This window comes from Lynx canadensis, chromosome B2, assembly GCF_007474595.2.
Source record: "Lynx canadensis isolate LIC74 chromosome B2, mLynCan4.pri.v2, whole genome shotgun sequence".
In the NCBI taxonomy this organism is placed as follows: domain Eukaryota; kingdom Metazoa; phylum Chordata; class Mammalia; order Carnivora; family Felidae; genus Lynx; species Lynx canadensis.
In genome coordinates, this window is record NC_044307.1 from 97,903,456 (window position 1) to 97,930,680 (window position 27,225).

The 27,225-nt window shown below is 35.7% G+C and overlaps 1 protein-coding gene across 1 annotated transcript in view; it reads right to left on the bottom strand.

Annotated features, from left to right (window-relative positions):
• SEC63 (SEC63 homolog, protein translocation regulator) overlaps positions 1 to 27,225 on the bottom strand; it is a 76,287-nt gene that overhangs the window by 26,308 nt on the left and 22,754 nt on the right. Inside the window, exons 4-15 of the mRNA XM_030316076.2 lie at positions 25,878 to 25,990; positions 18,209 to 18,270; positions 17,580 to 17,638; positions 16,047 to 16,097; positions 14,930 to 15,038; positions 12,566 to 12,660; positions 12,325 to 12,457; positions 10,667 to 10,759; positions 9,251 to 9,405; positions 6,596 to 6,743; positions 3,157 to 3,239; positions 133 to 192 (exon numbers count right to left, since the gene is read on the bottom strand). Coding sequence (XP_030171936.1) covers positions 133 to 192; positions 3,157 to 3,239; positions 6,596 to 6,743; positions 9,251 to 9,405; positions 10,667 to 10,759; positions 12,325 to 12,457; positions 12,566 to 12,660; positions 14,930 to 15,038; positions 16,047 to 16,097; positions 17,580 to 17,638; positions 18,209 to 18,270; positions 25,878 to 25,990 — 1,161 coding nt within the window. The remainder of the gene's footprint in view (positions 1 to 132; positions 193 to 3,156; positions 3,240 to 6,595; positions 6,744 to 9,250; positions 9,406 to 10,666; positions 10,760 to 12,324; positions 12,458 to 12,565; positions 12,661 to 14,929; positions 15,039 to 16,046; positions 16,098 to 17,579; positions 17,639 to 18,208; positions 18,271 to 25,877; positions 25,991 to 27,225) is intronic.

Consider the following 27,225-nt stretch of genomic DNA (forward strand, 5'->3'; position numbering starts at 1 on the left):
TTTTAGATAAAAATGGCTAAACTAAATGTTTTCATAAACTGAATTACTCTCCCACAGCAATATAAATCAATCAGAACTAAACAAAACATTTCCTTCACCAGGAAAGATAGGTAAGAAAAATCAAGTTTTTACCCCATCTTCTGCTGGCTGTTCCTCTGCAGCACAGATGGACTGTTCCTTTTCAAATACTTCCTGGAGGTAGAGAGAAGAAAAATAGCTCTATCAACTTACATTTATCTTTCAGATAAACAAAGCAATCTTTCAAAATAGATGACCAATACGCTTTTTAACTGGTGACAATTGGCGGGCGAAGGAAGAACAGGAGATTTTTAGCAATTACTAAATGATGTGTACAAATTTAGCAATTACTAATTTACACTTTGGAAGTTACCTTCTAAAATATCTCACATCTGTCTTGAATACATTTGAAAAGTACAGTCTACTTAAATTTATAAATGCAATGCCTTAAGATATGTAAACTCATTATAAAGTAAAAAACATTCCACAGTTTAGAGTAACTAAGGAGGGGCGCCTGGCTGGCTGCATTGGTAGAGAGTGCGACTCTTGATCTCAGGGTCATAAGCTCAAGTGCCACAGTGGGGATAGAGTCTCCTTAAACAAACAAACAAACAAAAAGTTAGAAAAAAGTTTAAATAATTTAATTAAATGACTAAGAAGTGGAACACCAAAAAAATCCATATAACCTAAAGACATATCCACTGTATAATCCACTTAGGATCAGTACAAAAGCCATAAATTTGGGATTTAAATTCCAGTAAGATTTCAGTGAGAATCTACACTAGAAGACAGTAAGTGATGTTCGTTGTATTTATAAACTCCTTGGAATTACTAAAGCTAACAAATAAAAACAATGATAACTTGGGCTCTAAACTATTAGCCTAATTCAGGGGTCCGCAAACTATGGCCCATTGCCTCGTTTTTAAATAAAGTTTTATTAGAACTCAACCATGCCCATTTGTGAATTCAGTAGTTGCTACAGAAACTGTGGCCTATAAAACCTAAAACATTTATTAATTGGACCTTTATAGAAAAAGTGTGCCAGCCCCTTGTCTAATTCTATCATCTCTGCTTCATCATTTTTTTTTTTTATTTCTTCATTTTTTTAGCTAGATTCTAATACTTAGATTACTCTCAGGTACTGTTCATACAAGAACTGGAAGATAAATGGTTGATTCTTTCCCTTCTTCCAGGGCAATTTTGCTTTTTCTTCTACCAATTATCCCAGAAGTTCAACAGTTGAAGGCCAACTTTTGCTCGTTTTTCAGGCTGGGAATTCCAAAGCATGTGGGTAGTATAAATTTGGATTCTAACCCAATCCTAGCCACTGGCTTAGAATTTCCTCTTCTCCCAGAGGGCACGTCTCATCCAGAGTCCATGACACAAATGTTTCCTTACCACCTGCTACCATAAAACCAACATCTTTAATTTGATATATCCTACTACAAAATATGCTTTTCCTAACAGAGGTTTTTGTTTGTTTTTTTGAGAGAGAGACAGAGACAGACAGAGAGACAGAGTGTGAGCGTGGCAGGGACAGAGAGAGAGGGAGACACAGAATCCGAAGCAGGCTCCAGGCTATGAGCTGTCAGCACAGAGCCCAATGGGGGGGCTTCAACCCACAAACCACGAAATCATGACCTGAGCTGAAGTCAGACGCTTCACCAACTGAGCCACCCAGACACCCCACCAGAAATTTTACACACCGTGTTTAAATGCATACTAGGTTTCCTACAGATGTTCACAGACCCCAGAGTAGAACAGGCTAAGATCTGCCATTAGGTGAATAAGTAGAGTTGAAATAGTACAATCAAAAACAAGTTCTAACTTGGGAGGTAATGCAAATTTTTAATAGAAACTGAGAAAAACAAGATACAGGAAACATATACAATGTGACTGGATTTAATGAAAAGGAATGAGAAAAGTACCAGTATGTATATACACATACAACGTAAAGGTCCAGAGAGTAAATATGAGCATGAAGAAAGACATAAAAGATATACAGAAGACTAAATTCTGGTCTGGGGCTGACAAGGGCTTTCCTGAGGAAGGTGGGTTAGAGAAGGAATCCATGATAGTAAAAACATCATTTAGCCCCACAGTTATTCATGCATTAGGGTATCTACAGTGATGCACTTCAAAATCAATAATTTCAGGGTGGTAGGACTTTAGGTCATTTTAATTTCTTCTACTTTTCTACATCGCCTAAACTTTTTTCCCCAGACAGCATGAATTTTTCACATAATTAGAAAAAAAAATATTTTCACTGTAATTTAACACTTTTTAAAATAAAAAAATTGAGAGTAAATTCTCTAAAGAACTGACTAAACAGGGGCACCTGGGTGGCTCAGTCGGTTGAGCAGCCGACTTCAGCTCAGGTCATGATCTCACGGTCCGTGAGGTCGAGCCCCGCATCGGGCTCTGTGCTGACAACTCAGAGCCTGGAGCCTGTTTCAGATTCTGTGTCTCCCTCTCTCTGACCCTCCCCCGTTCATGCTCTGTCTCTCTCTGTCTCAAAAATAAATAAACATTAAAAAAAAAAGGAATTGACTAAAGAATACGTAAAGAAATTCTCAACAATAATCAATAATTAATCTTTGTATAAAACTTTACAGTTTAAATACTATATGCACATTGCCTTGTTATTATGTTTTACAGGGAATTAACAAATCACATGAAGAATTAATCTATTTTCCAAGGGTTTTTTTGTATGTAAAAACTAATGTGAAAAACTGAAAATTTATTTAAAATGTCAAAACAGCTAAAAGGACTTGCAAAATTAGATTTTAAAACTACAATAGTTTTGACTTTAAGAATACATGACTTAAAATGAGAAAATAAATAAAAGAACTTTAACATATAACTCTCTCCCCCCTTTTTTCACTGCAGTATAGTTGATACACAATGTTACATTAGTTTCAGGCATACTACATAGTGATTCAACAACTCTATGCATTATGCTGTCACCACACAAGACCATTACAATGCCTTTAACTATATTCCCTATGCTGTACCTTGAATCCCACGATTTATTCCATAACTGGGGAAGCCTATACCTCCTATTCCCCTTCACTACTTAACACATAACTCTTTTTTTAACATGTAACTCTTAAAGAATAAAAATAAGAAATTACTTACTGCCATTGTTTGCCTTGTCAATTTAACCAACACTGTAACTAGGGATCCTACTGTGATGTTGTTGCTATCTTCATCATCCAATACTAGAAGATGAAAGTAAAAAAATAAAATTCAATTTGGTACTTCAGTATTTCATGTACACATTTTAAACTTACTCAATGAAAAATAATTTGTCTATTCTGTATAAAATGCTCCACTAGATGCTTTCAACAATGTACTCATTTAATCTTTAAAATGGCCCTATGAAGGGGCAGCTGCATGGGTCAATCAGATGAGCGTCTGACTCTTGATTTCAGCTCAGGTCATGATCCCGGGGGTTGTGGGATCAAGCCCCATGCCATGTCAGGCTAGACTGTGGAGCCTGCTTTAAGACTGACTGTTTCTCTCTCTCTCTCTCTCTCTCTCTCTCTCTCTCTCTCTCTCTCCTCTCCCTCTGCCTCCCCCCCCAACCTCGCTTTCTCTAAAATAAAATAAAATAAAATAAAATAAAATAAAATAAAATAAAATAAAATAAAATAAAGTTAAAATTTTAAAAATAAAATAGCCCTATGAAGCATTATTATTATTTCCATTTTATTTTTTTAAAAAATTTTTTTTTTCAACGTTTATTTATTTTTGGGACAGAGAGAGACAGAGCATGAACGGGGGAGGGCAGAGAGAGAGGGAGACACAGAATCGGAAACAGGCTCCAGGCTCTGAGCCATCAGCCCAGAGCCTGACGCGGGGCTCGAACTCACGGACCGCGAGATCGTGACCTGGCTGAAGTCGGACGCTTAACCGACTGCGCCACCCAGGCGCCCCTATTATTTCCATTTTAAAGAAGAAACTGAGGGGGCGCCTGGGTGGCTCAGTCAACTGAGTATCCCACTCTTGATTTTGGCTCAGGTCATGATCCCAGGGTCATGGGATTGAGCCCTGCGATGGGCTCTGTGCTGGAGCATGGACCCTGCCTCTCTCTCTCTGCCCTCGCCCCAACTCACACTCACTCTAAAATAAAAAAAAGATAATTAAAAAAAAAATAAAGAAAAAACTGACTTTCAAAACTAACGTAAAATTAAATGCCTGAGGTCACATAATGGCTATATTTGCACTGCCAAGTTTCAAACCCAGGTGTTTTAAAACAAAGTATAATATGAGGACTGCTATACCACACCTTTCTTTCATACCGATATAAAAAAGGGTTCTGTTACTCTCTTAAACTATGCAAACCTCGTATTCACAAGACTTTAACTATATGATCAATGCCAGCCTGCCGGTCAGAAATAAGATAATTAGGACTAGTATTCCAAGTCACATTAAATTTATTTTTTTAAGGCAAAAACTTCCAAGATTTGTTTATATTAAAAAACACCTTTAAAAGTTTTCACAATGTTTTTGCGATTGTTTAATTTTTTAAAACCACATTTGCCAAAAAAAAAAACAACTCTACACTTGCCACACATATTGCCAAAAGCTAGTAAGATAAGCTTAACATTAAAATTAGTAACATTAAAATAAATGTTAAAATAAATTACTACAACATCAAACAGATCTTATTCAAATATGTAAATAATTCATTTCACCTACAAGTTTTATCTGTAAGAGTTTTCTTCACTATGTATTTCTGCCTATAGATTTTTCTGAGCTTGTTATGTTTATTTTACATAGATGTAGATTAGCATACTCTGTTGTGGCCTACATTAACACACTACTAGTTGGAAAAGAATGGCCTCCAACAAACTATCACTATCTCTCTTCAATTACTGGCTGTGAGGTGCAACAGCTAGGCATCAAGAAGGATACAATATCCTTTCCTCAATCTGGAAGTCTCCATTATCTTTCCATTATCAAATCTGGGCTACACATTCATCAACACGGCACAGTTGTATGTGCATGAGCACTGCACACGAGTTAATAGCTATAACTGTATCTACCGGCCATTTGATGCTTTACGGTGGAGAAAAAGCCTACAGGTGATTCTATACAGCCTCTAGGCAATGTGGGAGAGAGTTCCACCATCTCCAGCACTAGATAATGCAGATGCCCCTTTCCTGCTTCTAAACTGCTTCTCCTCTCCCTCCATTAACTATATTACTCATATTACACATTGGGATAGCACTGTGAAAATACAGTAAATTGTCTATACAAGAGGCTATGGAATGAAATACATCATGAAGTTTCCCAATGAGGTTGAATACTCTTACCCTACTTCTAACGAGAAAATCTGACATTCATTTTTCTAAGCAGCATGTACTTTTTATAGCTCTTGATTATTATCAGAGTTATCTCTTAAATCCCAAATTGGATTTTACTTGAATAGTTTCTATTTTTTTTTTACTTGAATAGTTTCTGATTTAAATTGGTCCTAAATGAAACTTTTACTGTTTTTAAGTGTTTGAAGACTCACAAACCCACAAGGAAATCCGAACTCTTCACCAAAGCAGTCCCTACATGTATCCTACACTCCAGCCGATTTGAAACCAGACTGCAGTTTTACCTTACTTTCTCAAACACCCCAATCTTTGAGAGTCATTTATCTCTTTTCAATTCCATTAGAATGCAAACTTAGTAAGGTAGAGGCTTTGTCTAACTCACCACTGCTTCCCCAACACCCAGATAAATGAGTGGCACTCAATAGTTGTTGAATGCATGAATGACACAACGTCCGTGTCATTCATTTCACACTTGCTTTATGATTCCTTGGTTTTAATCCTATGTTTATATCCTCTTTCCTCAACTAGACTATAAGCCCCTTACAGACAGAAACCACCCCTAACACATCCTTGTATTTTTGGTCCCACAAAAATGTTCTCACAACAGTAACTTAGTAAATGTCAAAACTCAGAATAATGTTACAATGAAGGAATGGAGCAGATAATCTCTTAATTCTGTCACCATTGTAAAATACTATTATTCAACTATTATAATGGACACTCACTGGCCAACTGTGTAGGTAGAAAAATAATCTCTATATTTTCATCCCAACAGACATAAACATAGAGACAGGATGAGAAAAACACATGAAATGTGGCACAGAACACGGTAATTTTCAAGGTTTATTTAACATAAGTAAATTGGGCTTAAAATGAATTTTAGAACTAAGCAGCTATTTCTTTCATACTAACAATATATGTATTTCAAAGATCTTTCACTGCATCTGAAAATCCTTCATTCTTTAAAAAGTAAGATATTCCTAAAACTTGAACTACAGAACAGAGTCCTCAAGCTTAATCCCATTCTGAGGATCATAAAAGTAAGATTCTATAGGATTATATCAGTGTTCTCAAAACTATTAAGCATACATCATATTCTATCACAGCAAATGTGACATGTAAACCACAGTTCTGGAAAGTCTAGTTACACATTATGATATCAAATGTTTTGAGAACCTTAAACCAAATAAACAGGAGCCAATCTATCAAAAGGGAAACAACGTTCAACACGGAAACCTCCCACTTACCCTGTGATTTTATGTCCATAGTCACATATGGGAAACTCCCAAGGACAGCCATAACCTCCTCATATTTTTCATCTTCAAGGAAGTGCAGTAGATTGTGACGATCTGATTCTTTTAAACTCACCAAATCCTGGATAGTCTTAATTTTGTACTGAATTTTAAAAGAGAGAAGAAGAAAGAAAATAAATCCTAAAGTCATAGAATTTTTCACAAAAGGAAAATTAGCATATTTACTAAAACAAAATCCAACAACTTTTAAAAAAATGTTAAGATTACACAGGGTCCCCAACTTACAATGGTTCTACTTAAAGCTTTTAAACTTTACAATGCTGCCAAAGCAATATGCATTCAGTAGAAACCATACTCTTGAGTTTTGATCTTGTCTAGGACTAGTGATATTTAATACAGTATCATCATGATGCTGGGCAGCAGCAGTGAGCAGTAGCTCCCAGTCAGCACGTGCTCACAAGAGTAAACAATCCATACACTTAGAACCACTCTGTTTTTCATGTTCAGTATTCAATAAATTACATGAGACAGATATTCAACACTTTACTATAAAACAGGCTTTGTGTTAGATGATTTTGCCCAAGTGTAGGTTAATGTAAGTGTTCTGAGCACATTTAAGGTAGGCTAGGCTAAGCTACTGTATTTGGTAGGTTAGATGTATTCAATGCATTTTTGACTTAGGATATTTTCAACTTACAATCGATGGCTTTATGAGGATGTAACCCCACTATAAGCTGAGGAAGATCTACATACACATTTCAAAGCAAACAATACAACTTTATAGCATTTCATGGCCTTTTATCCAAGGAAATTCAAATTAAGAATTTTTATTACAAAGTTAAAACAGAGTAATTTTTTAATTTTAGAAAAAATAAAGTTAGGAGGAAAAGACAGTAACATTCATAGACTCTTGACCCAAGCAAGAATGATTGTCATCTTCTATGCTCAGTTTGCTGACCCATATTTTCAATTTTAATGATAAAAACCTTTAAGAGTATGAATTTATCTCCAAGTGCAGCTGCATCCTTATGGTTTTACTATGCAATTTTCTCATTTTTGTTGTTCTCTAAATATAGCTGTTACTGCACTAATATCCATCTGGGCTAAAGGGATACTTAGGAGAGTGTTAATTTCCAGCCATTTGGTGCTAGTTAATTTTTACTTTTGCAGACAGGGATTAGATCATGAGGTGTGTGGAATGTCCACTTTTCTATTACAAAGTTTTCGATTAGAAATGTGAACAAATCAGGGCGCCTGCATGGCTCAGTCGGTTAAGTGTCCAACTTTGGCTCAGGTCATGATCTTGTGGTCCGTGAGCTCGAGCCCTTTGTCGGGCTCTGTGCTGACAGCTCAGAGCCTGAAGCCTGCTTCAGATTCTGTGTCTCCCTCACTCTCTGTCCCTCCCCTGCTCATGCTCTGTCTCTCTCTCTCTCTCAAAAATAAAGATTAAAAAAAAATTTTTGTTTTAAGTGAACAAATTTATAATTGCAATACAATTACCTGAAAGGACAGAAAACTCAAATGCAAATTTCTAATATACATTAGTTCTACCTTATATTATCAAATCCAGGGGCACCTGGGTGGCTCAGTCTGTTGGGCAGCCGACTACGGCTCAGGTCATGATCTCACGGTCTGTGAGTTCGAGCCCCGCATCGGGCTCTGTGCTGACAGCTCAGAGCCTGGAGCCTGCTTCCAATTCTGTGCCTCCCTCTCTCTCTGCCCCTTTCTTGCTTGGTCTCTGTCTTTCTCTCTCTCAAAACTAATAAACATTAAAAAAAATTAGAAAAAAAAAATACCATCAAATCCAATGTCTGTCTTCTGCCCATTTTGTCTAGTGTATACAAAGCAATATTTAAAATCTCCTATCAGGGGGCGCCTGGGTGGCGCAGTCGGTTAAGCGTCCGACTTCAGCCAGGTCACGATCTCGCGGTCCGTGAGTTCGAGCCCCGCGTCAGGCTCTGGGCTGATGGCTCAGAGCCTGGAGCCTATTTCCGATTCTGTGTCTTCCTCTCTCTCTGCCCCTCCCCCGTTCATGCTCTGTCTCTCTCTGTCCCAAAAATAAATAAACGTTGGAAAAAAAAAATTAAAAAAAAAAAATAATAAAATAAAATAAAATCTCCTATCAGAATTATAATTTTAGTTTTTTTCTTGTATTTCCAAGTTTTTTCATTTATACATATTTTTGCTATATCTTAAGATTCATTGTTGGATCTTTACTACAGACTGCATTTTCTAAACAAGAAGCATCTTTATTTGATCTACTTATTTTTTGAAAACTTAATTTTTTTTGTTCCTATTCAACCGATAAACCACTGCCCAACCTTTAAGCCAGGTATTAATGACTGGAAAGCATACACTGCACTTCTACTTTGTATATTTATTTCTGGTAACATAATATAAGGAATAAAGTGCTAATTGCTAAAATATATTGGACCCCAAAGTAGTAAAATAACTTACAGTAGGTAAAAGATTATAAAACACCTACCTAATCAAGAAATTGTTAACAGAACCACTTGAGGGATAGTTTTAGAGTGTTTAAGATATTCTAAATCTAAGAAATTCGTAATAAAAACTTTTAGAACACTTTTCTCGTTATTTAAGTAACATAACAAACTGCGTAAAACAGATTTTAAAGTGGCAAAGAATTACCTTTTTATGATTAGAAACCCTTCTAAGATTGTCCTCTTCAATGTGAGGCAGCTGCAGAAGGGGAGACTTAAACTGCTGAAGGCCTTGCACCGCCATCTGGGAAAGCTTCATGCAGTTTTCTAGGGATGCCAAAGTTGGAGCACGAAACTCCCTTTCTTAGAAAGAACAGGAGGAAAAGAAAAAACAAGGCTGGACTTTTTATACGTTCAGGAGTATATAATTCATCACAATAACATGATTCATGCGACTATCCTTAACACCTCATATTTTTTTTTTTTAATTTTTTTTTTTCAACGTTTATTTATTTTTGGGACAGAGAGAGACAGAGCATGAACGGGGGAAGGGCAGAGAGAGAGGGAGACACAGAATCGGAAACAAGCTCCAGGCTCTGAGCCATCAGCCCAGAGCCCGACGCGGGGCTCGAACTCCCGGACCGCGAGATCGTGACCTGGCTGAAGTCGGACGCTTAACCGACTGCGCCACCCAGGCGCCCCAACACCTCATATTTTAAGATCATAGTGCTGACTTTCCTTTAAAAGTTATAAGATACCAAAAATACACAAATTTGTTCAAATGCAATAATCATTATCCAGCAAGAAGCACTGATTTAACAGAAAAATTCTTTGCATCACTTCCACAAATAGCAAATTATCAGTATCAAATACTGACACCATGCCAAGAACTGACATCAGCCATAACAACAAACCACAACCATCATCTCCTTTCCTAAGAGTCTCCCTTTCCATTACTGACCACAAACTCCCTCATTCTTTTTCTTCCCCCTCACTCTTTTTTTCCCTTCATGTGAAAAACACTACATATCAGGGGCGCCTGGGTGGCGCAGTCGGTTAAGCGACCGACTTCAGTCAGGTCACGATCTCGCGGTCCGTGAGTTCGAGCCCCGCATCGGGCTCTGGGCTGATGGCTCAGAGCCTGGAGCCTGTTTCCGATTCTGTGTTTCCCTCTCTCTCTGCCCCTCGCCCGTTCATGCTCTGTCTCTCTCTGTCCCAAAAATAAATAAAAACGTTGAGAAAAAAAAAAAATTTTAAAAACACTACATATCAGATAAATCATCATTACGTCACTTAAAAGAATTATTTCAAACTCACTGTTAAAATACAGAATAACCTAACTCTAAAAATATTCAAAGGAAAGAAGAGGTATATTAAATATTTGCAAACAATAAGTGACAACAAACAATAAAACAATAAATTCAAAAACATGAGTTGTGATAAAGACTTTACATAATGGAAAATATAGGAAAGAAGTGAGAAAAACCATGAACAAAAGTGGGAAAGCTGACTCAACCTACGGGCAGAATTACTGTAGGTACTCATAAATCTTAGAACTATGAAGTGTAATCTGCATATGCTTGCAAGAAAAAGTACAACATAATTAATTACATTTCCACCTCACCTTCACGGCTTCGGGCCATTATTATTAGTTGGCAGATTACATTAACCATTTCTTGAAGTAGGGCAGGGCATTTTTTCAACATAAACTGCTGATCTGCAAAACAAGAGAAAACCTGAAACGAATCATTCTACTTTTACAATTATAACATCTTTATCATCTACAGTCCAAGACTAATACTAAATTTAAGTTGTCCCACAAATATTTCACACAACCTAATAAGAATTTTGCAGGCTGAAGTTTCTCCTAAGCAGCACTGTCAAAAATCAGTCAGAAAATTCTAGCTCAGATATGATGTTTCAAATTTTTAATATTACAAGTGTTGTGCTTTGTAAGTTAACTCCCTTGTTTGGAGGGAATAGTCTTAAACTTAATTCTAATCTTACTATATTTAAGAACCTTAAAAATTTTCTTCTTGTATACCTAAGTTTCTGTAACTATGAGTAAGTCCAAAGACTAAAATTGATAGTGAATGTCAATTCCATGCAGAAAGAAGAGAGGGGATGATAAAGAGGGGAAGGAAAAGGAACGAGACAGAGTCATTTTTACTGCACCTAATAGTTAACTGTTAAGATCATCCATGGGGTTGGTACTCAACCTAAAAAAATATTTGTTCCCTGTTTCTTAGATAACTGGTAAAAAGGGAGATGGTTTTGTATCTGTACAGAACATTAGAATTACCAGTTAACTTGCAATTCCAATAACAATGCCTAAATAGAGATCCTTCATTCCATCTTAAGTATCCTATCTTATCATCAACCACCAATCATCAATTGGCCTTGTTTTCAAAGGCATTTGATTATATTATTGGCTTAAAAATGGTAGAGGAGGAGCTTCATTCAGAAAGAACATTTATTCCCGAAGGATAATAACTTTCTTTGAAAACTTCAAATGAAATCATGCAAGTAAAAAAAAAAATGACAAATTCATGGTATTCCTGGAAACACCACTGTCCCAATCCACTACTTTTATTTATTTATTTTTATTTTGTTTATGTTTATTCACTCCCTGAGAGAGAGAGAGAGAGAGAGAGAGCAAGAGCGGGGAAGGGTCAGAGAGAGAGGGAGACACAGAATCCAAAGTAGGCTCTAGACTCTGAGCTGTCAGCACAGAGCCCGACACGGGGCTTGAACTCATGAACCACAAGATCATGACCTGAGCCAAAGTTGGATGCTTAACCGACTGAGTCACCCAAGTGCCCCACTGCTTCTCTTTTAAATAGATAGGTGGCTGCAAATACTTAGGAAGCTTTAAATAAAGATTAAACACTTTATCAGCAACCACAGCTGGAAGTGGTGGTGGTAGTTGTGGAGCTGACTGAGGTATTGATTATGAAATCCATTTTTTCTTCCCCCCAAAAGCTTATAAAATCTTTTTTAAAAAGTCACTAGGAATTTTTGTATAATCTGCAACTGACTCAACATTTTTCAGAGTATTCTCTCACCTTGAAATACTAAATTTTAACATTTGCCAAAATATCGGACTTAGACCTTCAAAATATCTGTGAAGTAATTATGTAGCATAAAGATTTCTTTTTAAAAGATCCTTGAGCAATTATTTGAGCAAAAAAGAACAGCAACAAAAACACTGCACCATGAAGTCTAATTAAATCCGTTGCTTTTGTACCATTAAAACCGTGCAGATATTAGAATCATAAATACCTTCTTCAAGGGTCTCAGGAATTTTCATTCTAGCAAGATGAGACAGTAAAAGAACTCTGGCTTTCAGGCTATATGGGCAGGTAAGTGGAGGCTCATTCTTCTTTAAATTAATGCTGCCAATTTCTCTGATTAGCTAGAGTAAATAAAATAATTATTAAAAATATCTATATACTGAAAAGCATTAACTTTAATACCTAAATGCTTATTATATCAAGGAATTTAGGAGACCAGTCGGTCTAACCTGAGGTATTAGAATATTATCTGTTGGTCTGCTTGTGGCATCTTTGTTATACTGAGGATCAAATTCAGAGGCTCCAGCCAAAACCATGATAAGACCTAAGAAAACAAAAGAAATATAAAGGTAAACAAGTAAACTTGCTCATCTATTAATTTCCTCTCCTAGGGTACTTTATTAATGTAGAGTGAGGCAGTTTTCCAATTGTGCAAAAAGCTAAAAATCATCTGAACTCCAATACTAAGTATTCATTTCTCCAACAAAAAAGAAACATTTCACTTTTTTAAAAGTGTACAGTATTACTTATCACAAGTGAATAGAAACATACATTAAGGGCCCCAAAGCAACTGGATGCATTAAAATCACTTCAAATAGCATCCGTTTCTAGATTTAAGCATGTGTTCCACAGAAACTTTCTACAGAGTAATTATTAAGTATCCCATACGATGTTAATAACTATTATGTGAACAAAGGGGGCTCTATGGTTAAACAAGACTGAGAAACAATGAGTTAAAAGAGTTTTAGGTTTCTTCACTTGATGACTTCTCAGAACCTTAAGTAAACTGAAATACTCTATAATTTTCAGAAATTTTTATCATGGAACCCTGAAGGGTTTGCGGGACATGTTCTTTGAAATACACATGATTTGCAGCTACATACACTATGAGCATTACTTGTTAGTCTATACAAGCTCCTTATTTTTTTTAATAATTTTTTTAAAATTTACTTATTTTGAGAACAAGCAAGAGAGGAGCAGAGAGAGAGGGAGAGAGAGAGAATCCCAAACAAGCTCCACACTGTCAGCACAGAGCCCAGTGCAGGGCTCGAACTCAGGAACCATGAGATCACGACCTCAGCTGAAATCAAGAGTCAGAGGCTTAACCAACTGTGAATCACCCAGGCGTCCCTATTCAAGCTTTTTAATGACCAGCACTACAGTCACGTATAGTCATCAATCTCACCTTCCAGCAGAAAATACATACAATGTGCTCACTAAAAGCAGGACAATGTAGAGCTTAAGGGCACAGACCCTGGAGTTTTCACTCCCTAACTAAATGATGTAGGACAATATTCTTCACCTTTCTATGGGTCTCAGTTTCTCCCAATGTGCCTGACACACAGTAAGCACAGTAATATGTGTAAGCTACCGCTATCAAATGTTTTCATGAAAACAACTATTCCTGAGACAACTATGTAAACGATACCAACACTAAAGTAACCAAGGATATATAATCAAGCCCACCAGCTAAAAAATGCTTTTCTGATAGTACTGTATAAGGCTAAGTACCACACTCAGGAATAAAACAGAAATCAAGTTCACTGATGCAAAAAACACGTTAAAAGACATTATAAACATGAAACATCTTCATAAGGGGCTAAGTTTCCATATTAATATTTCAATCCAACATAAGGAAGAATGACATGTGTGCATAAGGGAGAGTAACTCACTCATTCCTCAGAAATAAAAGATCTGCTCATTTCTCAGAAATGAAAAATCTGTTCACACAGTCACATGACCCTGAGGAGTCTCTTTCTCATTACCAAAAAAATTAGTTAAATTGGCAAATCCAAAGTACAGACAAGTCCATTTAGGTTTTGGAACAAAAATGTATTCTCCAGTGAGACACAATTTAAAACTTTAAAACGTGTATCATCTCTTTTTTTTTTTCCCAGAGGAAGAGAAGCAGGGCTTGTCTATGACAGGTCTATGATTTCTGCAGAGCAGAGATTCTGAAAGGCAACAAACACTACATACTCCAAGGATAAAATTTACAGTGTTAGCTTTATGGAATCAAAGAAAGTATCTTAAATGGAACTTTTTTTTTTTGCCAAAAAGAAATTCTGAAATAAGACTCTGGGAATGAAATATCCTGACAGTTTTCTTTCAGCACGCCCAAGACCTGACTTATTTTACTGAGATTAATACAGTGTAATGTACCGATTTAAGGCTTGGGAACCAGACTGCTTGAGTTCGATCCTGACTCTACCACTTAATATTTCCTTAAGCTCAGTTTCCCCATCTATCAAATGTGCTTAAAAACAGTAAAGATTAAATGAGTTAATATCTACATAATCCATAGTAATGCCAGGCATACAACAAATACTCAAGAAATATTAGCTAGTATTATTACAAAGTTAACCCACATGAAGCTTTACCATAAAATTTGTAGGGTAAAAAACATATATAGCTGAGTAAATGGAAATAATAGAAATACATGTGATAAAGGGTACCAGCCACTTTCCTCCAGCTTTAGTTATATGAACTGAGTATAAAACTGTGAAATAAAAGGTTTCCAGTGGAGTATGTATCAACTCCAAATAAATGACTCAGAAAATAATCTACTATCACAGATACTTAAATTTACTCACGTTTCATATCCATATTTCGGGTTTTATAAACAAAGTATGTATAAATCTGTGTTGTGCGTATTAGAATCTGGTCTCCACTATAGCGTATTGAGCGATACCACCAAGAGCCCTAAAACACAAGTAAAATTAAACAATAAATAAAGCATCAAAACCACAATAAATATTAAGTCTAATGCAGAATATGTTACGGTCAAATTTCCTAAGCGTTCATAAAACCAACAACAATACCTGAGCTTTAGAACAAATGCCTTTGCTACTTATTTCAAATTATTTAGCAAGTATTTATACTGCCCAATACCTAAACACCAACCCACCTCACTACATATATATGATTAAACCATTTAAGTTTCAGCTAGAAACTGAACACAAAACAGAAACGAAACAACCCATCACTATAAAAGCAACAAGCTGGTTCCTGACACGCAGTATGGATTCAATAAATATTTGATAAGTAAGTGCAGGACAATTTTACAGTTGATATACTACGTTCATTCACATGACTCCATACAGCTGGATCCTCACATAATAAACCTATGAAGAAGGCAAGACAGGTTAATTATTAGTCTCACTATGGGACTCAGGAACTGTAAGATCAGAAAGAAAACCACCAGTCACAAAAGTAACGGTAAAATCATAAACTTTATGGTATTTCCATATTGACATATTATGCAGCTGTTTTTAAAAATGAGGTGAATCTCCAACATAGGAAGCAAAAGAAGTCACAGAATGATAGAAAGACCACATTTTTTTTTAAGTGTGTATGTAAACATAATCCATAGAAAAATATCTGAAAGGGAGAACACCAAACTTAGCAGTGATTATCTCTAACAAAGAAATGAAGTTGAGGGAAAGGAAAAGGAAAAGGTAAAGGAAAACATTCCAAACTCTACATATACCTGTATTATTTCACTTATATGTAACTTTTGTATGGGAGGAGATATACTTTCACATACTTAAATGATACCACCTTTAGAAAACCTTTAAAGTATAGATGAATAGAAGATTCTTAAAATTCAAGGATCAATGGATTATATTCTAATACAAATTATAGGAGGCTCCAAAGCACGCCACCAATTCCCTTTCCAAAAAAAAGTTAATAAAAAGAGCTAGCACTTACCACAACAACTGGAAGGATAACCATGAATGCCAATCCATATACAAGTAAAACCTAGAATTGAAGAGAAAAAAAATTATGGCTTTCACAGGTAAATTATAAAAACATCCATGAACACTTACCTTGAGGCTTGCATGGGGGAGGCACTAACAAAAGCACTCTTCAGGGAGCGTGGGTGGCTCAGTCAGTTAAGCATTTGACTCTTGATTTCGGCTGAGGTCATGACTTCAGTTACTGAGTTCGAGCCCCACATCAGGCTCTGTGCTGACAGCACGTAGCCTGTTTGGGATTCTGTCTCCCTCCCTCTCTACCCCTCCCCCATTTGCTAGCTCTTAAAAGAAAAATGAACTCCTAAAAACAAAAAAAAAGCACTCCTCTTATATTATTTCATTTAATTCTTACTTCATTTTCAAATTTTATGAGAAAGCTACCATTATTATTTTTCTTCTGCAAATAGAAAACCTGCAGCACACATAGGTTACAGGACTTGTCCTAGGTCACACAGCTAGTAAGTGGATTGGAATCCAGGCATTTCAATTCTAAAACTTACGCTCTTATCCAATATAACAAGTCACCTTTTAATTTGCTCTGTAAATAATACCAGCAAAACAGCTTTTATAAATTATATTTTCCTTCCAGTCAGATACTTATAGCTCTACACGTTAGTAAGTAGTTAGTGCCTTGGAAATAAATGATAGAATCCTGGTTCCTTATCAAGGAGCAACTTCATAATGTTCTATTTACAAGTAATTTCTGTCTATTGGTCTTAGATTTTTCTCCTACTGCTTGATTCCAAATCTGGTAGCTAACTATCCTCTTCTCCAGTATTCCCACAGTAATCCTAAGCATGATAGACACACTTACACACAGAAAGCATACATCCCTAAGATAACAAATGTTTGTCAGCCATAAAATAACATTAAATAGCCATTTTCAAAACAAATTACAGACTATATGAATTCTTTTATTGCTTCAAAGATAGCTCCTAATCATTTTTAAGATATGTGAAATAGGGAAACATCTATTCCTGAACAGTAAGTTAATTCCTGATGTTTCAGAGTTGTAAAATCTATCACCAAATAAAAGTCTGATACCCTACTGCCTCCCTAAGTACATATGGAATATATATCATTAATTTAACATATATTAACATTAATTTCACCTGGGTAAATGTGAAATGAAGGATAATTTAAATGTTGAGCACTACTTAGGATAGATACCATATAAAACCATAGTTCCCCAAACCAAGGAAATGACCCAACCTGAAACTACCTCCAAAAGAAATCACCACAGCTTTAAGGTTTTAAAACAACATTTAGAACACACTGCCCTTCCTCTGAAGAAAAAGAAGCAAAAAAATCCATACCGCCCCAAACAACAACCTAATAATGGGAACCAATTCTTTTCTTTATTATATAAAAAGTTTTCATAATACACAGTTAAATTAAAGACAGCATAACAGTATTTTGATATAGCTCTCTATAGTACTAAGATATATCTAGCACATTATAATGTGTCCTGTTTACATGTACTCACCAAAATTGAGTTTTTCTGGTCAACTATCCAAGCTGGCAGGGCAATTCCAAAGCTTGTGGCTAAAATAGGAAGAGTATTTCTGAAGAATCTGCACTTCCAATTTTATTTATTTATATTTCAAAATTCTGCACCCCAACCCTTCCCCCCCAAAAAAAAAAAATCTTTCAGAAAGATTATGTGTGTTCCCATTACAGAAAAGTCGATGGATTTTTCCAGAAGTGGGGGCAGGGGGGACTCGACCAAAGTATATGAATTCCTTCTTAGTAAATCTAAATTTTTTTATATGTCATTATGTAAACACTATGAATATACGATAAAATGTTTAAAGTCAATAAAGAAAAACAGATTGTTTTCATCCAACTTTTATCAACTGCTAATTGGAAATGAATGACAATGATCACTCTTCTCAATCTGAGTTCTATCTTTCAAACTGGCTGCTAGAAAGAAAAATAAAAATTAGCTAAAGGAAACTCAATTTACATATCCATTTAACTCCTTGAGGTTATAATTTTCCTATTCACAAACTAAGAATCAAAATATTCCTTTCAATCTATTAATATTTTCACTTAAATACACAAACACACACACACACTATACCACTAGTAATTTTTGATTATTATTTACCACACCTTGAGGGCCATCTGGATTTCCAAACTCTTCCCAGTTTTTCCGGGACTCTTCATCTGTTAAACTAGCATTAAGAACAAAATTGCAAAATTAGAAAACCACATCTGCAAAGTACTCACATATACAAACTCTATTAATGAACCAACTCATTTCTTATAGATATTAATTTCAGGAAATCAAGAAAAGCCTCTCTGAAATCAGATAAAAAGAAAGAGAAGAAAGCAAGGAATTCTACATTAAAGAAAATGCTAACTATTGAGACTTTAGAGAAATTCCTGGTTGGCCTGTGGGTTCTGAAGTTTTGCCAGTTCAAGTTGGAAGATAAAACTTTAGAAATTTTCTAAGCAAGCAGGGAGGATTACAGGGACTTTTTTCTTATATCCTTATACATTTTCCAAAATTTCTTCAATGAGCTTTGCTTATACTTTAATAATATATACCTACTTATAAACCCACTACAGATTAATAGTAATAATCCCTCCAAAACTGGTACCACATTCTCAAAAGAAAAAAATGAACACCTGGAAAATTCCAATGCTACAGAAAAGGTCATTTTGCATTGTGCTGAGGTCACAATTTTCTCCTAAAACAACTGCCAGAAGGACTAGGGAAAAACCTGCTGAAACAATGCTTTTCTAATCTAGAAATATAAAAGTGACAGAGTGATTTAAAAAAAATTTTTTTTAATGTTTACTTTTTGAGAGAGAGAGAGAGAGAGAGAGCACAAACTGCAAAGGGGCAAAGAGAGAGGGAGACACAAAATCCAAAGCAGGCTCCAGGCTCTGAGATGGCGGCACAGAGCCCAACACAGGGCTCAAACTCCCAAACCATGAGATCATGACCTGAGCCAAAGTCAGACATTTAACCAACTGAGTCACCCAGGCGCCCCCAGAGTGATTTTTTTAACACCTAAAAAGAAATATAACCTTTGACCTGGGCAGTGGTCCAAGGCACAAAATGAGAGTGGTTTTATTTCAGATCCCAAAATAGATATTAAAAAAAAAAACACTGAAAGAAATTTTCAATTCCTTCAAAAACTTTACGTTAAGGAGACAAGGCAGACACACACAAAAATGACCAGTAAGATCGTAAGAAAGGCATTTTTGAAATCCATGTGGCAAAAGATTATGTTTATGTCCAAATCTAATTTTAACAGTATTTCTATTTCCCAGAACATATGCACATAGGATACAATGTAGTTTTCTATTCAACAAAGCTCCACAGTAAGAGACAGAATGCAGAAGTACCTTTAAAAAAACAGCAACAATTTTCAAAGAGTTCAATTTTTTTCACCTAAACCATAATTTCTATCTTTTATTATTATTTTTTTTAAGGTAAGCTCTACACCCAATGTATGGGCTTGAACCCATAACCCTGAGATCAAGAGTTGTATGTTCTACCAAACGAGCCAGCCAGGTGCCCCCCTATTTTTGTTTTTTTTTAATTGAAGTATAGTTGACACACAATGTTACATTAGTTTCAGGTATACAAGATAGTGATCTGACAAGTTTATACGTTATGCTATGCTCACCACTAACATAGCTACCATCTGTCACTACACAATGCTATTATAATACCATTGACTATATTCTCTATGTTGTACCTTTTATTCCTTCTATAGACTTCTTCTTAGACTATTATCTATAAACTTTTTCTATAACTGTAAGTCTGTATCTCCCACTCCCCTTCACCCATTTTGCCCATTCTTCCATCCCATTCCCCTCTGGCAACCTGTCTGTTCTCTATATTAATGGGTCTGTTTCTGCCTTTTGGTTATTCCTTTGCTTTGTTTTTTAAGTCCCACATATAAGTGAAATCATATGATATCTGCCTTTCTCTTTAGCATAATACCCTCTAGATCCAGGTCCATCCATGTTGTCACAAATGGCAAGATCACATTCTTTTTTATAGCTGAATAATATTCCATTTTATAAATGAATACCACATCTTCATCCATTCATCTATCAATGGATACTGAGTTGCTTCTATACCTCGGCTCTTATAAATAATACTGCAATAAACATAGGAGTGCATGTATCTTTCTGAATGAATGTCTTTGCTTTCTATGGGTAAAAACCCAGTAATGGAATTACTGGATCATATGGTATTTCTACTTTTACTTTTTTGAGGATGCTCCATACCAGTTTCTGTAGTGGCTGTACCAATTAACATTCCTACCAACAGTGCACAAGGATTTCTTTTTCTTCACATCCTCGCCAATACTTATTTCTTGTCTTTTTTATTTTAGCCATTTTGACAGGTCTAAGGCGTCACCTCATTGTGGTTCTGATTTGCATCTGCCTGATGACTAGTACTGCTGAGCATATTTTCATGCATCAGTTGACCATCTATATATATTCCTTGGGAAAGTATCCATTAAGGTCCTTTGCCCGTTTTTTAAAAATCATATTGTTGGGTTTTTTGGTGTTGAGTTGCTAAGTTCTTTATATATTTTGGATATTAACCCCTTATTGAAGATATCATTTGCAAATATCTTCTCTCATTCAATAGGGTGCCTTTTTATTGGTTTCCTCTGCTGTGCAAAAGCTTTTTATTTTGGTGTAGTCCCAATAGTTCATTTTTGTTTGTCTCCCTTGCCTTATGATTTTAATATTATTTTTTTCTAAGTAAGTTCCATGTCCAATGTGGGGCTTCAGCTCATGACCATGAAAGCAAGAGTTGAATGCTCTGAGCCAGCCAGGTGCCCCTGCCTTATGATCTTCATCTAGAAAGACTGCTATGGTGGATGTCCAAGAAATTAGTGCCTATGTTCTTCTAGGTTTACGGTTTCAGATCTCATAATTACGTCTTTGATCTATTCTGAGTCTATTTCTGTGTATGAAGTAAGAAAGTGGTCCAGTTCCATTCTCTTGCATGTAACTGTCTAGTTTTTCCAGCACCATTTACTGAAATGACTGTCTCTCCCCAGAGTATATTCTTGCCTCCTTTGTCATAGATTAAATGACCATATAAACGCAGGTTTATTTCTGGGCTATTTTGTTCCATTAATCTATGTTTCTATTTTTGGGCCACTCCTATACAGTTTAATTACTATAGCTCTGTAGTATAGCTTGAAATCTGGAATTGTTATACCTCCAGCTTTGTTCTTCTTTCTCAAGATTGCTTTGGCTATTCAGGGTCTTTTGTGGTTCCATACAAATTTCAGAATTATTTGTTCTAGTTCTGTTGGTATTTTGATAGGGATTGCATGGAATCTGTAGATTGCTTTGGGTAATACAGACATTTTAACAATAGTAATTCTTCCAATCCATGAGCATAAAATATCCTTCCATTTGGTTGCGTCATCTTTAATTTCTTTCATCAGTATTTTATAGTTTCCAGAGTATAGATTTTTCACCTCCTTAAATTTATTTCCAAGTATTTTATTCTTTTTGATATAATTGTAAATGGAACCGTTTTCTTAAATTCTCTTTCTGCTACTTCATTATTAGTGTGTAAAAATGCAACTGATTTCTAGGTACTAATTTTGTATCCTGCAACTTTACTGAAGTCATTTATTACTTTTAATAGCTTTTTAGAGATCTTTAGGGTTTTCTTTTTTTCTTTTAATTTTTTAAAAATTTTTTTAACATTTATTTTTGAGAGAGACAGAGACAGAGAGAGACAGAGAGAGAGAGAGAGAGAGAGAGAGAGAGAGAGAGAGACTGCCAGTGGGGGAGGGGCAGAGAGAGACAGACAGACACAGAATCCGAAGCAGGCCCCAGGCTCTGAGCTGTCAGCACAGTGTCTGACACGGAGCATGAACCCACGAGCTGTGAGATCATGACCTCAGCCAAAGTCAGACGCTCAACCCACTAAGCCACCCAGGCGCCCCTTTTTAATGTTTATTTTTGAGAAGGAGAGAGACAGAGTGCAAGCAGGGGAAGGACAGAGAAATAGAGAGGGAGACACAGAATCCCACGCAGGCTCCAGGCTCTGAGTTGTCAGCACAGAGCCCAACATGGGGCTTGAACTTGGGAACAGCAAGATCATGACCTGAGCCAAAGTCACTTAACCAACTGAGCCACCCTAGGGTTTTCTATGTACAGTATCATGCCATGTACAGATGATGACAATTTAACTTCTTCCTTACCAACATGGATGTCTTTTACTTCTTTTTCTTTTCTGATTGCTGTGTCTAGCACTTCTAGTACTATGTTGAATAAACATGGTGACATTGGACATCCTAGTCTTATTCCTGCTCAGTTCTTCACCTTTGACTTTGATGTTAGCTCTGTGTTTTTCATATATAGCTTTTATTATGTTGAGATGCATTCCCTCTAAATCTACTTTTTTGAGAATGTTATCATAAACATAAGAATTTTGTGAAATACTTTTTCTACATCTATTGAAATAAACATCTGATTTTTATTCTTCATTCTGTTAATGTGGTGTATCATACTGACTGATTTTGCAGATACTGAGCCATTCTTGCACCAGAATAAATTCTACTTGATTGTGATGAATGATCTTGTTAATGTACTGTTGAAGGTGATTTGGTAATACCTTGTTGAGAATTTTTATATCTATGTTCAACAGGGATTGCAAATATTTTTAAACTTCTCTGGTCATTTAAGGAAACAAGTACGTTGACATCCTCAGTCCCTTTTTAACCATAACTCCACTTACACTATTTGACCAAGGCCAGAGTAAAATAAAGAAGCCAACAAAAAGCACTATCAGAGAGACTGCAACTTCAGAAGGAGGGGTGCGTATGGTAGCTCTGTTTTGCTAAGGGAGGGATGTTTCTCAAAAAATTTTGCCCTGGTTTCCCTGTACAACTGCCCACTCACTTAGGACTTCAGCTATTCGCCCTTCTAACCAGAATTTTTTCCCAAACATAACTCTATCCCCTCTACTTTTCTGATGACAGCAACATAATAAACTGCTCTATTTTCCAAACAATGCCCTCAAATTTCACAAAATAAAGCATAGTTCACATCATAGAAGCACTTGATTTTTTCAAACTGCACACACTGCTGATTACAATTCCATTAACCCATTCATTAAGCTGACTTGTACAACTGGTGTGAGACACGCACCATGTTCAATATTCAAATTAAAGGAATCATCAACTTTTAAAAAAGTTGTTAGAAAGCAACTAATTTTTGGACAGTTATTAGTGCTTTGGTAAAATACCACTTCTAAGACTTAAAGTACTTAAAAGTTATGTAATTTTAGTATAATTCATATATAATGAGCTTAAACAAGACCAATGATATTAACATAACTTTCAAAAATTCAATGAGTATAAGGTTTCCTAAACATGATTACATATCTTAATTTTGGAGGTAGGAGGCTGTGTCATAGATTCTATTACAAATCTGATAAGATCTATAACCCTTCTGCTCTAGAAAAATGCACAGTTACAAATACACATATACTCTGTATACAGTTTTGGGGGCCCCAGATCATACAACCTAATCTAGAGAATGCTTTCATTAAATTATAGGTGAATGACCCTGAGTTGACTACGTAAACCAAAATTACATATTCATATACAGTAACACATGAAAACACATGTTTTTAAAAATTAAAAAAGCTTTAAAATAACATCTAGGGGTGCGTGGGTGGCTCAGTCAGCTGAGCATCCAACTTCAGCTCAGCTCATGATCTCACGATTCATGGGTTCGAGCCCCAGTCAGGCTCTGTGCTGGTAGGTCACAGCCTGGAGCCTACTTCTGATTCTGTGTCTCCCTCTCTCTCTGCCCCTCCCCTGCTCACGCTCTGTCTCTCTCTCTCTAAAAAATAAACTTAAAAAAAATGTTCCTTTAAAATAAAGTAACCTCTATACAGTAGGTTAAAAACAGGTTTTACACCCAAAAACCAAATCTCAACTATATGGTTATAGAAAAAACAGAAACTATGAACCAGAAAATTCAATAGTTGGTCTAACTCCTCAAAAATAACCAGAACTCCTTTTCTTTAAGTTAGAAACTGGTGTGAAGAAATAGGAATCACCCAAGCCTATTATTGTAATGGGCACATAAGGGAAAAGAAAATCTCCTGAATAACCAAAGCAAATTCTAAAAAGCTTTGCAGATCAAAGCCTTTAAATGCTGCTTGAATTATACTTGGGCTGCTAGAGTAATGCATAAAAAACAGGAACTTCAATCACTCAGAACTTGTAATTAGTAAAATGTACCTTTATCTAATTCATTTATACTTATACAAGCTACAAGATCTCAAAGTTCTGGGTCCCATAATCATTTTACTCCTTCATTTGTCTGATGGACCATCAACTATTTAAGACATTTTAAACACAAAACATTCTGTATCTTGATCAGGTAATTGAGTTAAAACCAAAAGCCATATATTATTCTTCTGTACTTTTTAGAAAAGTGACCATACATCATAGTCAGATTTCCATTAACTTGAGGACAAATTCATGAACTTAAAAATGTTACAATACCTGGGGCGCCTGGGGTGGCTGAGTCAGTTAATCATCTGACTCAATTTTGGCGCAGGTCATGATCTCATGGTTGTGAGTTCGAGCCCCACATTGGGCTCTGCGCTGACAGTTCAGAGCCTGCTTGGGATTTTCTCTCTCTCTCTCCCTCTCTCTCTCTCTCTGTGTGTGCCCCACCCCAGCTCACTTGCTCTCTCTCGCTCTCAAAATAAATAAACTTAAAGTAAAGTTACAATACCTGAAAACTAAATTTAAACTAAAATTAAAATTACTAAATAATCTTAGCTATCTGACTTCCTCTGGGTATCTTGAATTCTTCTGAAATTACCTGAAGACAGCAACTAAGGCACTGAAACACTTGTGCAATGAGAGTAAATGGCCGGAGGAGACACAATGAAAAAAGGGGGAGACACCAACTGAAAGACTGTAATCTGGAGGACATCTGCTATGCAGAAAATGTAGTATACCCTTCAGAAGCTCCTAATGGCACTGCTTTATTGCAGAATCATATTCACATATGTAACAAGCAACTCACAAAAAAGAGGGGACAGGAAACACAGTCAATAGACTTTTATTAAGCATAAAATGATTATTTCCCAAACTTCTGTAATTCACATGCCACTTTCACAGTTTGCTATTATATCTGAGTATCCTATGACTTACTTCTATTTTTAAAATCAGCTTACAAAATGATACATCACTGAGTCCACTAAAAACAGAAAATATCTTGTCCGTATTTTACTCTTTAATTCAATGCAAGAGCTATATGGGGATATGCCTATGAGTCCTGAAGAATCCAGCTAACTTTTACCTCTTGTAATATTAACACTCAAGGAAGAGCTACCTCTAATTTTATACACTCTATACTGTTTCCCAAAAATTAAACTAGTCTTTACATAGTTTAATGAGACAGCTACATTTCCAAAACAAGAGAAATAGATCTAGCTTAATAAAAGCCTAGAAATGAAAACAAGGTGTAAGCATATCTTCTTCTAATCAGGATACTTCGAAAATAGCTCAATTAACTTACTACTTAATTTAACTAACATCACAGGGCAAAAGCACTACTTTAACTAATTTACTTAAAATTCAAGCTTAGTTAAATTAGCACTTTTGGGTTGTCATGCAGTTCCATAAAGAATAGATTCAACATATGAGGTTTTTAGCATTTCAAAGTGCCCGACTACAATTGACTATTTCATTCAAATAAAGAACTTTCTTTACCACTTCTAAAAACGTGTAATGGGTCCTATGATACTTACGCTGCATAAGCTTTTGCTATCCTCATGAACATAACTTCATCACCTCCTTTATCTGGATGATATTTAAGTGACAGCAAACGATACTGTTTCTTAATTTCTGCTACCGTTGCCCCCTGAAAGGAAAGCTTTGTTTTAGTAAAACTAAGCACAATGCTATAAAAACATAATTCATCCTATTTTGAACTTAAAATATAAACTATTCAATATTTTCAGAGGGGCTCCTGGGTGACTCGGTTGGTTAAGTGTCCAACTTCGGCTCAGGTCATGATCTCATAGTTTGTGGGTTCAAGCGCCACATCAGGCTCTGTGCTGACAGCTCAGAGCCTGGGGGCTGCTTCGAATTCTGTGTCTCCCTCTCTCTCTGCCCCTCCCCAACTTGTTCTCTCTCTCTCTCTCAAAAATAAATACTAAAAAAAATTTTTTAAATATTTTCAGAAAGAGAAAGTGTTTTCATCCTATATACTTGTCCCTTAAATTTCATCCCATGTATTTTTAATAAAAATACACTTATTTTGTCCAATATATTTATTTTATTGAGCACCTACATGTTGTGCAGTACACTAGGCACCAATGATTTAAGAGTAAAACTACATAATGCCACATTGAAATAAAAGGACAGTAACATTTAAATACCAAAGAATGATCACAGTAAATTAAGTCTCTCTGAAGAAACCCTCAAATCAAAGATTAACTTCCCTTCTAAGAAATAATCTGAAGAAAATCTGGTTTCATCTGCTTATCAATATTTTAATATTAAATAAATACTTAAGAAGGTTACCTTAGCTGTTTCCTAATTAGACTCAATTTCTATTAATAAACTTCTCATATTAATTTTTATGGCATTAAGTTGCCCACAAATCTTTTATTAGTCTTAAAGCAAATTTTGCTTCTCCAGAACAGAAAACTAGGTACGTTTCATATTTATATTATATTATATGAACCTCTGGATCAAGCCATCTACTGAGCAAATACTAGAAGTAAAAAAAGTGGTTTGGGGGGAAAAATAGAAAGAGCACTAGATTCAGCTTGGCTACTAAGAAGTTATGGCACTCCAGGCAAGACACAATTTTTCAGGCCTTGTTTTCTCCATTGGAAAAAAAGGCTAGAGGATCTCTAGCATTCATTTCAGTTCTAACTTTCCTCTGATATATCTAAAAGACTAATTTTCTATTGGGATCCATCAATCAAGTTCAATCAGGAAATCACCTAAAGAGTATATCCAAGGTTACAATGAAACCAGTTCTTTGTAAGACACAAAGACTTAAACACACTGCCTTAGTGTCATCTAACAAAGGGTCATAAGATTTTTATCATTCAACCAACATAAATGAACTCCTGGTTTTAACTT